Genomic DNA, 12,954 nt, shown 5'->3' with positions numbered 1-12,954 from the left:
GGCGGCGCGCGCGGTATTCACCGACGAGTTGAGCAAGGCCACTATCTAGTACTTGGACTGGCCGAGCGGCGAGAGCAGGTAGGGCAGGTAGGCAGTTGACGCCTAGGCCGTTTTAGCGCTAGACAAGAGGCCAATGATGGCGACACGGGTGAGAGGCGTCATTGTTGGAATAAGCGTCTTAGGAATCGCTTTGTTAACATAGAATAGCAGTGGAAGTTGCTAAATATTTAGATAGTCACTATAAGTTAGACTTGTCGAAGAGGAAGCTGGTTGTTATATGAAATCCAGTTGAGAAACTAGCTGTGAGTTCATAGCCTCTTCTCATCGGTTATAACTAGTTCCCTATATCGCGAAATTATAAATCAACCCTTGTGGGAAAGTGGATGCAGTGTGAGTAGTGAGCGTATTCCAAATGGCAGCGTCCATCTCGAATACGCTCACACGAGACTTTAGACCAACCAATGTGCTATAAAACAGTGAGAGACTCTCACAAGCGCTCTCGTGAACGCTATAGCGCGCCTCCAATCCCTGGCGCTGCCTCAACAAACAACTGCACCGCTAGATTTGGAGTCCACGGTCCCGCTAGCTAGAAGCGATCTAGGTGAGCTAGGCACGTTTGCGATTCTGCAGGCCAACAGCCAGCTCAATGTACTCATTCTGTTGGGAGGGAGCTGTAGAAAGGTCATGTCTTGAACCTCGAACTGCGTCCTTTTTCCTCGCAAAGCAAAAAATACTTATTAGAGGGAAAATCCCGCACCTCAGCGGGGCCGTCGAGATGCCTGAGGCATAGAGCCTACACAACGCATTCTGTTACATCAGGGGTAAGGGGTTCAGAGCTCTGCGGTCTTGGCAGAGCGCTTGGGCTATAGCATCCCCACTCCTGGATGTAACGTATATAAACCACGCTTTGTCCCCTCTTTTCGTTTCTTTGCATTCCAATGCTCTGCTACAATCCTTCCATCGCTCCACACCCCTGCTGCTCGCTATAGCGTGACACATTCTTACGCTGTTGGGTGCTCTAAGCGCGACAGCTTTCAATTGCTCGCCTCTATGTAGCGGTTCCAACAGACATCCTCAAATCCTTGATTTTCCAGAGTCAAGATGCCTCAGCTTCCATCCCTCTGGGGTATCATCCAGAATGCTGTTCCCAACTTTGCCAACGACGCCAAGGATAATGTCGACATGAGCCCGCAGCAAATGGAGAAGCTCCTCGCATACCAACTTTCAGGATCGCAGCCGCGCTACCTCGATGCGACCTCCCTCGTTCTAGCTGGCATTACCGACAACCTGCCCCTCGCCGAGAAGGTCTTCGCTGCCTGTGTGAAGCACGGCTACATTATACCCAAGCCAAGTGCCAGCGCAGGGAGCGGCGCGGCAGCAGCAATAGCAGATGAAATATCGCCTATGACGGTCAACACGCGCATCATCGACCGCGGCCTGCCTCGCCGGCTACCCACGATTAGCGTGCATGCACAGCGCAAGCTAATCGCGCTGCTGTTCTGCTAGGAAGAGGAGTGCACGCGGTGGCGGCGGCTAGATGAGGAGGAGCAGGCTGTGCTAGACGCCATCAGGACAGCGGAGGCCACAGGCGCCACCAACCCAGAGCTGCAGCTCGCGCTAGAGGCGGTGCGGCGGAAGAAGCGCCTGCTTCCGAGCCAGAGGGCCGAGGGCGCTAGCGGGGTGTTTCCGCCAAAGACGGAGGAACTCCCTCTATACACAAGTCAGTAGTACTAGCTGGCAGCAATTTGCACAAGACCTTATCCACTCTACTGGATTTTTGCGATTCTTCTAGGCAGTTGAGGAGCTCGTTTGGCAAAACACTCTGTCAGCGCATCACACATCCCCGCCCACATCATCAAGCCCTGCGGCCAGCTCATGTACGACGCTACTGGCCCCAGCGAGTTCGCAAGCACAAACCATTCTCATCCCTAGACTATGTGAGCTATCCGTCATCGGGGAATTCCTCTGCCTCGACAGCCGCCCCAACCTTTAGGGTGCATTTAATTGGGCTCGGACATTCAATTACCAAATTGGGCCGCCGAGACCCGACACCCGACCTCGGACCCACACCTCGGGCCCGACCCCTCGACATCTCACGTAAAGACCAAAGACAAAACGTCTAACCACGTCAACTGCATCTCTGGTTTCGCCGAGTCAAATGCTCGGACGTTGACTACCGAAGCCCTATGGAGTCCCCAACATCTTCCACACCTCGGACGCGCACGTACGCCTGCAGCTTATGTGCGCGCCGAAAGGTGCGGTGCGACAAGACGGACCCGTGCTCGAACTGCGCCAAGGCCCAGGCCAAATGCGTTTACGTAGCTCCGCCCCTGGCGAGGCCCCGGAAGCGGCCAGCCGACCATGAACTGCGCTCACGGCTTGACGAGTACGAAGCTCTCTTGGCAAAGCACGGCATTGACTTTGGACCGCCAAGTCATGTCTGGATCCAATCGGGCCTAGAGCAGCTCGTTCCAGCTCCGGATGCCAGTGAACGAGCAACCCCCACCGCGCCGTCAACCAAGCTTCAAGCGGACTTAGCAGAGGAGAGGCCGGAAGTGCGGACAGCCAACGACCCACCGAAAAGGTAAGAATTGTGCAACTTTCTTTCCTGTCCGCGAAGCTAATGGCGCCATCAGCCTCTGGGCATCTCTCCCTCCTGAGGTATGTGCACACCCGACACACCGCCAGAGATGCGCGAGAAGGCATACCCGAGGCTAATACGACACAGTTGCGGCATCCGCCTATCCAGACCTTCGCGGGGAATGGCCTAACGCCGTTTCCCCAGAGCAGCCGAGGGACAAATGGCAGCCCCCTCCAGTCTTTGTTCCAATCCCGGGCGTCACTGCCAGATGTGCGCCAGCTGCACCCCGAACCGATCCATATCTTCAAGCTGTGGCATATCTTCATTGACAAGGTCAACCCGTTGACCAAGATTGTGCATGTCCCAACTCTGCAGCAGAGGATCTTGGATGTCATCTTCGACTTAAGTGCCATCCAGCAGCCTCTGCAAGCGATGATGTTTGCGATCTACACACTAACCATCACTACACTCTCTGCCGAGGAGTGCGACAAACTCTTCGGAGAGACCCGAAGTGTCCTCCTACAGAGATACAAAACAGCAACATTGCAGTCGCTAATGGCTGCAGACCTTTTCGTCACCAGGGACCTCGAGGTACTTCAGGCTTTGACACTCTTCCTCCTGGCCGACCCATTGTCCGACTTGACTTGCACGCTAGCGGCTGTGGCCGTACGACTTGCCCTCCAGATGGGTCTTGATGGAGAAGCCTATGCGGCGCCTTCGGATCCCGAGATGCGAAGTCGCGAGGAAGGCGAACAGGAGCACGATGTGCCAAAACTCTCTGTGTTTGAACGAGAGATGCGGATCCGCCTCTTCTGGCAGCTCCGTCGGCTAGACGCTTGTGTGCAGCCTAAAACAGCAACCGCAAGCCATCCGTACATCCGCTGCGCCTTCGGCGACATGCGTCTCCCCCTGAATGTCAACGACAGCGAGCTACACCTGGACATGACGGAGTTTCCGCTCGAGCACACGGGCCCGACCGAGATGCTCTTTGTCCTCTTGCGATACGAGACCATCCACTGGCTGCGAACGTCTGCAATTGTCGCTCAGATTTTCAAAAGCCCCCGTGACTCGCGGGTTCCGGCTCTCAAGGAGAAGGCCGTCGCAGAACTCTGGAAGGTTCTCCAAGAAAAGTACCTCAACCGCTGCGATATGCGTATCCCACTTCACGCCCTGTCCGTCCTTACGACCAAGCTCGCCATCGCCCGCATCCGCTTCAAGGCCAGTCACCCCAGGCTGGGGCTCGCACACCTGCCAGAGATTCAAGAAGAGCACGATCTCATCTTTGAGACCGGGCTGCAACTCCTGGAGCTCGGTCACGAGATCCAGCATCACCCACATTTTGCGCCGCCGCTCCTCTGGCGCATGACCACCCACTCCCGGCCTTCGGCGGATGCATACATCTACGTGATCAGCGAGCTGCGGCGGCGCTGTAGCGGCGATCGTGTGGCCGACGCCTGGCGGGTGGTGGAGAGGCTATTTGATGAACATCTTGAGCTCACCGCTGGGGCCGACAACCACCGGCAGTTCTACCTTGCTTTTGGTGATCTCACTCTGGAAGCCTGGGATGCACGGCGAGCCGAGTTGTTTGACTCGGAGATGGAGAGGGAGGCTGCCCCCGAACCGCCGTTTATCCAGCGGCTGCGTGCTACGAGGGCGCAGAGGGAGCTTGCAGACGCGTCGATATCGCTTGCAGATGCAAGTGTGGATTGCCATGTGAACACCGAGGCCGAGGTCGGATGGGAGAACTGGAGCGATGTTTTCCAGCTTGTTTGACAGACGAAATGAAGTTTTGTAGTATTAAAAACAACCCGCGGGCTGCCTCACCTCAATGTCTCTCCATTCTCAGTGGCCGCCACTCCCACCTTTTACACAGATGTCCATGACTTCCCTTCGCCCTGAGCCAATTCGATCTCCTGCCGCCCAATCTGACTCTGGTCGCACATCCCCCTGAAGCGCCCACCAAGATCGTAAAGCTCGAGTGGCGTCCCCAGCTCAGCCACAGTGCCGTTGTCAATCACACACACGCGGTCATACCCCACAATGGTCTTCAGCCGATGAGCAATGCATAGCACCGTCTTGCCCTTGAACCCCTCCGCCATCGTCTTCTGCACCTTGGCATCACTCTCCAAGTCGATGGAGCTGGTCGCCTCGTCGCACACAATGATCTTCGAGTCTCGCACAAGTGCGCGCGCAAGGCCCATCAGCTGCCTCTGCCCGAGCGAGAAATTCGCCCCATCCGCCTCCACCACCGTCTCCAACGTTATCCTGTTCTTCTGCCTGCCCTTCTCCTCCTCCCCGTCCCCGGTTCCCTCGTCCACCAGGCTCACGTCCTCGCTCTCCTTGTCGCCGTCATCAAGCAAGCCTGCCGCCCTCAAGGCCCCCCACAGCTCCAAATCTGACTTCCTCCCAAACGGATCCAAATTTGATCTCACCGTTCCCCGGAAGAGCGTTACATCCTGCGGTATGATCGACAGCCTGCTCCGCAACTCTTTCAGTTCCACGGTGGCAATGTCGACCCCGTCAATGACGATGGATCCGCTAGCCAGCGGGCCGGTCATCCGAAAGAGCGTGGCCATGATGCTTGATTTGCCGGCACCTGTGCGGCCGACTATGCCGAGGCGTTCGCCTGCGGCAATGGACAGCGTGAGGTTTTGGAGAACGAGGGGCAGGTTGGGGCGGTAGCGCATGGAGACTGCGTTGAAGGTTACAGCGCCGTGACGAGGCCAAGTGGGGGCGAGGCCAGTGGCCGGCCGGACGGTTGGGGGCGTGTTGGTGTCGCTGTCAGGGGAGTTTTCGTCGGGTATGGATGTGGTGTAGTGGTGGATGCGCTCGACCGAGTTCATGTTGTTTTGGGCGTCGGCGATTTGGCGCACGGCAAGGAGGAGGGTTTGCGTGATGGAGACGACGTAGGAGAGGACGAGGCCACCGATGCTAGGGGGGACGGAGAAGCGGTTGGTGACGACGAGGATGCCGGTGACAACGAGAAAGATCACGCCGATAGCATCCAGGCGAACGCCAAGCCAGCGCTGATTGGCAAAGGTCAGGTAGTAGGCTGAGTCCATGTTGTCGATCGCCGCGATGAGGCGGTTGGAGAAGGTCTTCTGCATGCCGTAGGCGCGGATGGTGGTCGTGCCGACGACGGCTTCGTTGAACTGTGCGAAAACGGTGCTGCGGAGGTTGGACTCATGCCGCTTGATCTCGAGCGCGGACGCGCGATAATACGCCGCGGACGCGACGTACACGATCAGAAGCGGGACCAGCGCAATGGCAAAATAATAGTAGTACACAATGATGAGGACGACAATGGATATGAGAGTGGCAACCGTCGTACCAGCTGCGCGCAGTGATTCGGTCAGCTGCTTGTCCATGACATCAATGTCCTTGGAAAAGCGGTTCATGATGCGGCCCAGGGGTGTGGTGTCAAAGAAGGAGACGGGTGCCCGGAGAATGCGCTCAACAGCACGATGCAGCATCGACTTGCTGGATCTGGTGCCAAAGAAGGTAAACCCTAGGGTCGCAACGAACATGAGAACGGCCTGCGCGACCCCGAGGGCGGCGTATATGGCGATCTAGATCTAGTTAGAGACTTGGCCTTGCTGCTGGGGAGTTTCAACGTGAAGAAGGAAACCGATTACTTACGTAGACGCCCGTTGAGTACCCAAAGTGGTTGTTTGACCACCAGGCCAGCCAGAGACTGGTGAGAATATTGGCGGCTTGAGCAACCGCCAGCATGAGGAGGACCAGCGGAGGGAAAATGAGCGATCCAGTAGACTTTAGGTAGTTGAGATAGACCGCTGTCGAGACGCCTTTGGTTTGACGGTCTTCCTCCCGCATGAGCACATCTCCGGTGCCCGGAGGCTTTGACCTCTCCGAACTGTCCTGAACCTGGGCAGCTTCCGCCTTGGGCACAGCCCTCTCCTCGAAGTTGACGTTTTCCACCATCTGCTGAAAGGTAGCGTTGGAAGCCGCTAGGTTTTCGAACGTGTCGTATGCAACGATCCTTCCCTTCTCGACGATGACAATGCGGTCGCATCGGGGAAGGACATGGAGCTGGTGGGTGGCAAGGATCCGGCATTTCTCCTTCAGCAGACCGCAGAGGGCATGCTCGAAAATGTGGGCTCCGACGTGCGGGTCCACGGCGGAAAGGGGATCGTCAAGCAGCACGACGTCAGCGTCGAAGTAGATGGCCCTGGCCAGGCTCACGCGGTGCTTTTGGCCTCCGGACAGATTGATGCCGCGCTCGCCAATCTCGGTTGCGCTCCCATGTGGAAGGACCTTGAGATCGTGGGAAAGAGAGCATGCCTCGACGACTGCTTCGTACCGCTGTTCATCAAACTCTTGACCAAAGGTGATGTTGTCGCGGATGGTGGCGTTTTGGATCCAAGGGACTTGGGCACAGAATGCTCGTCTGCCTTTGACTTTCAACGAACCGGCAGTTTGGCGCATGTCTCCGGCAATAGCCGACAGCAGAGAAGTCTTGCCCGAGCCCACGCTGCCAATAATGGCAATAAGCTCGCCAGGCCGAGCTTGTAGGAAGATGTCGTCGAGCGTGAACGGCGCGGCCTCGCCATCGCGCCCGTTCTCAGGGTTCTCCGCTGCGCGGGTTTTTGGGGATTGGCCCGTCTGCCTTGGTTTGTCCTGCGAAGTGGTCTTCTTGCCGTTTCGCTCATCGATACTGGGAGGCGCGCTTTGCTCCCACGTGAACGAAGCACCCTGGATGTCCAAGGCAAGGCCGCCGGGATCCACGGCCTCGTCAGCCACTGCCCTTTCAACCGCATCCTCAGCTAGAAGAAAGTGTTCGATGCGCGTCAGGGATTGCACAGCGTCCAGGACCAAGCCGCCCACCATGGGGAACACCATGAGGGGCAGACGGAGCTGGTTGAAGAGTGCCAGCGACGAGAAAACGGCGGCCGGTTCAAGCGAGTGATTGGTAAGCGAGAAGGTGATGAATGTCAACATGGACGAGAAGACGGGGACCGCGATGCCTATTGAAATGGCGGCATTGCGGTGGGCATACAGGTACCGGATGGCGCGAATCTCGCGGCGGCGCACGGCGCTTAGTCGGGCAAGAAAGTCGTCCTCCCAGGCGTAGTACTTGACAAAGCGGATAGCCTGCAGGACTTCCTGTGTTATGCCGGTTCGCTCGTCGGTGATCTTGTTGATGCGTCTCTGGTTTTGGATCATTGTTCGCACGATGTATGCGACGAGCGGCGAGGTGGCGAAGAAGAGGCCGAGTCCGACGACAGCACTGTACGTCAGGTTGAGGAGCAAGAGGACAGTGGTGACGATGAGGGAGAGCGGTCCTGACCACAGCATATGAAGCCAGCCGAAGGCCTGATCGATTCTCGAGGTATCGACAGACATGAGAGTGACGATTCGGCCGTTGTCCCAAGCTTCGGTAGTGGCGCCCTTGGCTCCTGTCCCGTCTTGGCCACGCAGTTGTTCCCGAATGATCTTTTGCTCTTCTTCGCTTCCAGGTTTTACTCCGGCCGGCAGAGACGGGCTTTCGATCTTTCCGCCTGCCTTGGCGCGCCCAGAGATTGTCATGGCCTTGTCGAAAATGACGGCCATCAGGGCCGACCGTGCTTGTCCGCCAACGAGCATGCCGCGGTAGAAGAAGTGATTATAGCCGATGCTGCCGAGAATCTGCATGCCCATGATGCCCAGCACGTAGCCAATACCACGGACGATCGGAGGTCCCGGAACGCCCAGGCCGCGCGCCTGGTAGGCCTCGGTGGCGAACGCGATGGGGTACTTCAGGACGAAGGGGATGAGCACTTGGACCAGGCTGCTCACCAGAGCTGCCAGACCCCCAGTCGTCAAGTCTGCCTTGAACGTCTGCAGGGCTGCCCATGTCAACGGCCTCTTCACTCCCTTTGTGCGATTGTTGTCGAAGTTCGTCTTCAACCTCTCAGCCAAAGTCCGTGTGCTGCGGTCTGGGTGGAGAAGCCAGATGTCGTTGAGTTCCAAGGGCCGTTGGTAACCGACCTATGACGAGTTCGGGTCAGCTAAACATCGCCTTCAACAGGTAGAAGGAGGAGCGAGCACAACTGGGGTACTGACAGCCAGGATGGGAGATAGCCACGAAAACAGCAAGAGGCTGAAGAATCCGGCTTTGGACTCCGGGGTAGGCTGGCGCGTTTCCGGGATGGGAGGGTTTCTTGGAAAGCCAAACCAAGTCAGCAGCCTTGCTGATAGGCTGCGACGCGCCGCCACGTCGTCCGGGCCCGCTCGCTTCTCCTCGTCCGTCATGGCTCGACACCGCTTGTTGGCGGACGATTGGCGTGAAGATGGGACCTGCAGCGGTTCACTTGCCCGGGCGCGAGCAACACGCAAGACAAAGAAGTGATATTTGTCGGAAACATGACTTGAACCTGTGTGTTGCCGACGAAGGTTGCTATAAATGAGCTGCCGGAGCGAAGTGGTGTGTCCCCTGCTCGGATGCCTCGCTCTCGGGCCCGATACTGCCAAATCGGGAAAGCCAGGGGCCTCCCTCCCTGAGTTATTCCCGGAGAGGAAGGCTGTCGCAAAGCAGGTAAAAGGTACATGTTCCTTAGGACTCCGTGAAGCGCCCGAGTGTCCGTCCAGTGTAAGTCACCTCAAAAGAGACAGCCGGACTTGGGCTTGAGTTCGGGCTCGGCATGGCGCCGGGACAGTCGTTGGCCAACAGACAACGGTTGTCTCAGCGCCACTCGCCAGTGACAGGCAGAGTGTGTCCCGTGCCAGCTGTGCTAGCGTTTGCTTGGTTGTCTTTTCCCAAAGCGACGTTGAGTGATCGGCGGTTTCAGTAAATGATGCCAATCGTGATGTACCCGAGGGTTGAAGGAAAAGTGGGGATTTTCGCAACCCTCTCTCCTTCCAGGAGAGAGGGTCACAAAATTATCGGACACCACCCTTTGAATAGGACAGCCCCACACCCAATTTTGTATACAAACGCGTCCTAGCCCAAGGTATTGCAATCTACAACTACGTCGAATTGATTAGGTCTATAAATGTAGGCAAATACGAAAGATAGCTTAAAAAGCTTAAAAATACAATAAAATCTAATCTAGATTAAATTGAAATATAATTATATAATATAACGCTAGCTTATATACCCTAACTATATACCCTAACTACTCCCCTAACTATACGCCTCTGACTACTACCTACTTACTATAAGGCGGCTAAACCTATAGATACTAGCTCACTGTTGCTATCCGAGTATATCTATATATGTAGTGAGCTATTATAATCCTCCCTAGCTATAGAATCTTAGTATTGAGCTTTCTATACTGTAGACTACACTGTAGTATAATCCTCTCCAGCTATACCATTTTACGTTATATACTTCCTCGCCTTATATACCCGCTACTTTATAATGATCTTACTAATCCTATTGTATACCGGTTCGTAAGTGCCTTCGCTATTATAAATGTTTCTCTATAGTAGAGGCGACTCATTATTATCGTCGGCATTATCATCGATATTATCGTCGTTAAATTGTATCTAGGAGAGGCTATTATCTTCGTCGATAAGTGGCTCCTATTTATCGCCTACCTAGATATAGCTCTACGTTAGCTATAGCTCTAGTACTAGGAAATCGTATAGTGGTCGCTCTAGTCTACTAGTATCCAGTTCTTCGCCTATATTAATAAAGAAGATAGGCTTGGCTAAAGGATCCTCGCTATACTACTTATTGAAGATTAAACAGTTATTAGGGTTAAGAGGTATAAAGTCGTTGATCTAGCTAGTCTTCTTAAAGAATTCTTCGAAAGTTGCTATCTATAAGTGGCTATTGCCTATAACCTTGTTGCTTAGTATCCTTTTCCACTCTATCTACTCCTTCTTAAGCTCCTTCTCCCTAGCGTATACAATGTTCTTTACTGCCTTACGAGATTACTTAGTAATAGCCTCTATATATCTCTGATTATAAGCGGCTTATATATAGTGGATATCCTCGATAGATATACTACTAATAACTACGCTAGATAGTTAGACTAAACGCCCTTTAGCCCGCTTTGAAGTATCTAATGATAGCCGTTTATTCTTATTAGTTATAAATATAGCAAGGTGCTCCTATATAAGCTAACCTTCTTATATCGTAGTAGCGATATCTTCGATACAATAGTACATTAGGAAGCTAAACACATTGTTATATTTATTCTAGAGATAGTCAATACCTCGAATAGCCAATTCCTAGCGATCTTGCTTTAAAAGCAACAAAGAATATACTATAATGTTGGTTTTAAGGTTAGCATCTTCGAGCTCACTAATATAAAGGGCATAGTTCAGTAGGAATATCCTTGACTTTGTACAGCTAGCGATGATCTTACTACGTTTAAAGCCTATATCTAGGATCTCTTAGAGGCCTTCGACGAACTATATATATATAAAGGTTAGCTCGCCCTAGCAAATTATATAGCGAAGCCGCCTTTAATATACGCTTTTAATATATTGGAATATACCTATATCTATTGGCTACGTCTTATATAATGAATATAGCGGTAGGAAGACGATAATGATATCGTATATAAGGCAGTATTTATAGATATCTAATGCGTAGTACCCTAAGAAGCTATCTATTACTAATAAGCGATAGATACGCTCCTCTAGAGGTATATTATTCCATTTAGATTTAACTACGTCGTTAGGGCTCTAGAAGTTGTATACGCTATAGCTAAACTACTCTTTAAGTATAAGCTTATACACCTTAGTAATAAGATAGTACCTAAAAAAGTGCTTATTAAAGTGCTAGATCTAGTTAGCTATAATAGTATAGTTATTAAACGTAGTTTCTAAGACATTGAAGTAGATATCGCTATTAAAGCTATCGACCTCCTAGTTCTCGTTTAGCTAGCACTTAAAGATGTTATATATAGGAATAGTATCGCTAATAGTATTGCTATAGCTAATTAGGGTTATCGACTCCCTATTATAGAAGTCAAGGAGCTCTAGCTAAGAAAATAATATAGTAAATAGATAGTAAGACCCTCGATATTAAGGAATAGCCCTTTACCTTCTTGTTCTTCTTTACCTTAATAGCTAAGATCTAGAACTTCCTACTTAGTATCGCTAAACAGTAGCCTATCTCGTCGACGTTCTAACAACTAGCCGCTATAATATTATATTTCTTAATAGCATCTTTAAAGTAGTTAAAGAACTCATTTAGTATATCGATCTCTTGCTAGGTAGATAGTCGTATAGCCTCTACTAGCTTTCTACTCATTAAGAAGTATATAGGATAATCAAACTACTAATGCGCCTACTAGCTATAGCTAATAGGGCCTGTAGAAGGATTACGACGTACCTATAGGCGATTTATAGTGCCCTCAATAAGATCCTAGGCCAGCAAGGATCTTAAGGTAGATAGCTACTATATATATATATCGAGGGTATAGTCTTCTACGTCGGTAAACGTATATAGCCGCCTAGCGATACAACAGATATTCAATGCTGGTGAGCTAGTATCGCGAAGGGCCTTGAAATACCTAGTAACAGAGGTCTTACTATAGCTAAACCTCCTAGCCATATCGTGAATACTAGGCGTAGAGCAGTTGCGAAGGTAGCTAGCTATATAGCGTGCCTACGCCTAGAGTAGCTAGCGAGCCACGTAGGCGCTAGGTAGCTCGGTAGGGTAGGCTAACGGTGGTATAGTTGGCAATTCGAAACACTAAGAAAAGTATTACAATAATGTCCACTAGGTTTAAATTGACGCGGTTGTATAGGTGTTAATACAGTCGTGATACCTTGGGCTAGGACACGTTTACATACAAAATTGGGTATAGGGCTGTCCCATTCAAAGGGTGGTGTCCTACGATTTTATAACCCTCTCTCCTAGAAGGAGAGAGGGTTGCGAAAATCCCCACTTTTCCTTCAACCCTCGGGTACATATACATATACACCCAAACTGTCCAGCAGATGTCACCGCTACCGCTTCGGGCCATCAAGTTTGCGCCCCGCTTTGTCAGATCCTGTGCCAGGGTTGAGGTCGGATTACCACATGCCGAGCTCACACCGAAATTCGGCGACTTGTCAATGATGGTATAGTGTTTCGTTCCTATACCATTTGCTTGAGCCTTGGTCACGCCTAGCCAGGCAATGGATTATGGACAGCCAGTGACCGATACCAAACAACCCCAAGCATTGGATGGTTATGCCATGCGCCACGGCGGTCGCTCTTCTGTTAACTCAAATGCATGTGGTAATCCATTGCATGACGAGGCAAGAGAAGAGACCACGCCACATGTGGGTGAACAAAGGATGTGCCGGTGAGAATCAGACAACAATGGATTGAAGATGGGAAGTCGAATGTCATGAAGCGAGTTAATTCTGTTGTAAATACAGCTGCAACCTTACAAACCAATCTGCAAGAGCGGCGTTCTATGTGTGTC

The 12,954-nt window shown here is 52.3% G+C and overlaps 3 protein-coding genes across 3 annotated transcripts; 2 read left to right on the top strand and 1 right to left on the bottom strand.

The window, feature by feature from the left end:
- Window positions 1–961: 961 nt before the first annotated feature.
- Window positions 962–1,767, top strand: THITE_2169785 (uncharacterized protein). Its single transcript, XM_003651112.1, has one exon. It carries the CDS (start codon window positions 1,102–1,104, stop codon window positions 1,504–1,506), a length of 405 nt encoding a protein of 134 aa, XP_003651160.1. The 5' UTR covers window positions 962–1,101; the 3' UTR covers window positions 1,507–1,767.
- Window positions 1,768–2,186: 419 nt separating this feature from the next.
- Window positions 2,187–4,354, top strand: THITE_47736 (uncharacterized protein; the record flags this gene model as incomplete). The annotated part of the gene is made up of 3 exons (XM_003651111.1): window positions 2,187–2,555; window positions 2,729–3,269; window positions 3,330–4,354. 3 exons carry the CDS (start codon window positions 2,187–2,189, stop codon window positions 4,352–4,354), a joined length of 1,935 nt encoding a protein of 644 aa, XP_003651159.1.
- Window positions 4,355–4,446: 92 nt separating this feature from the next.
- On the bottom strand, window positions 4,447–8,833 carry THITE_2142625 (uncharacterized protein; the record flags this gene model as incomplete). Its single annotated transcript, XM_003651110.1, has 4 exons — window positions 4,447–6,150; window positions 6,221–7,974; window positions 8,101–8,569; window positions 8,645–8,833. 4 exons carry the CDS (start codon window positions 8,831–8,833, stop codon window positions 4,447–4,449), a joined length of 4,116 nt encoding a protein of 1,371 aa, XP_003651158.1.
- Between the last annotated feature and the right edge of the window lie 4,121 nt (window positions 8,834–12,954).

Source organism: Thermothielavioides terrestris, chromosome 1 (assembly GCF_000226115.1).
Source record: "Thermothielavioides terrestris NRRL 8126 chromosome 1, complete sequence".
Taxonomy (NCBI): Eukaryota; Fungi; Ascomycota; class Sordariomycetes; order Sordariales; family Chaetomiaceae; genus Thermothielavioides; species Thermothielavioides terrestris.
The sequence above is the reverse complement of the archived record's forward strand: the minus strand, read 5'-3'. Positions and strand labels throughout refer to the sequence as shown.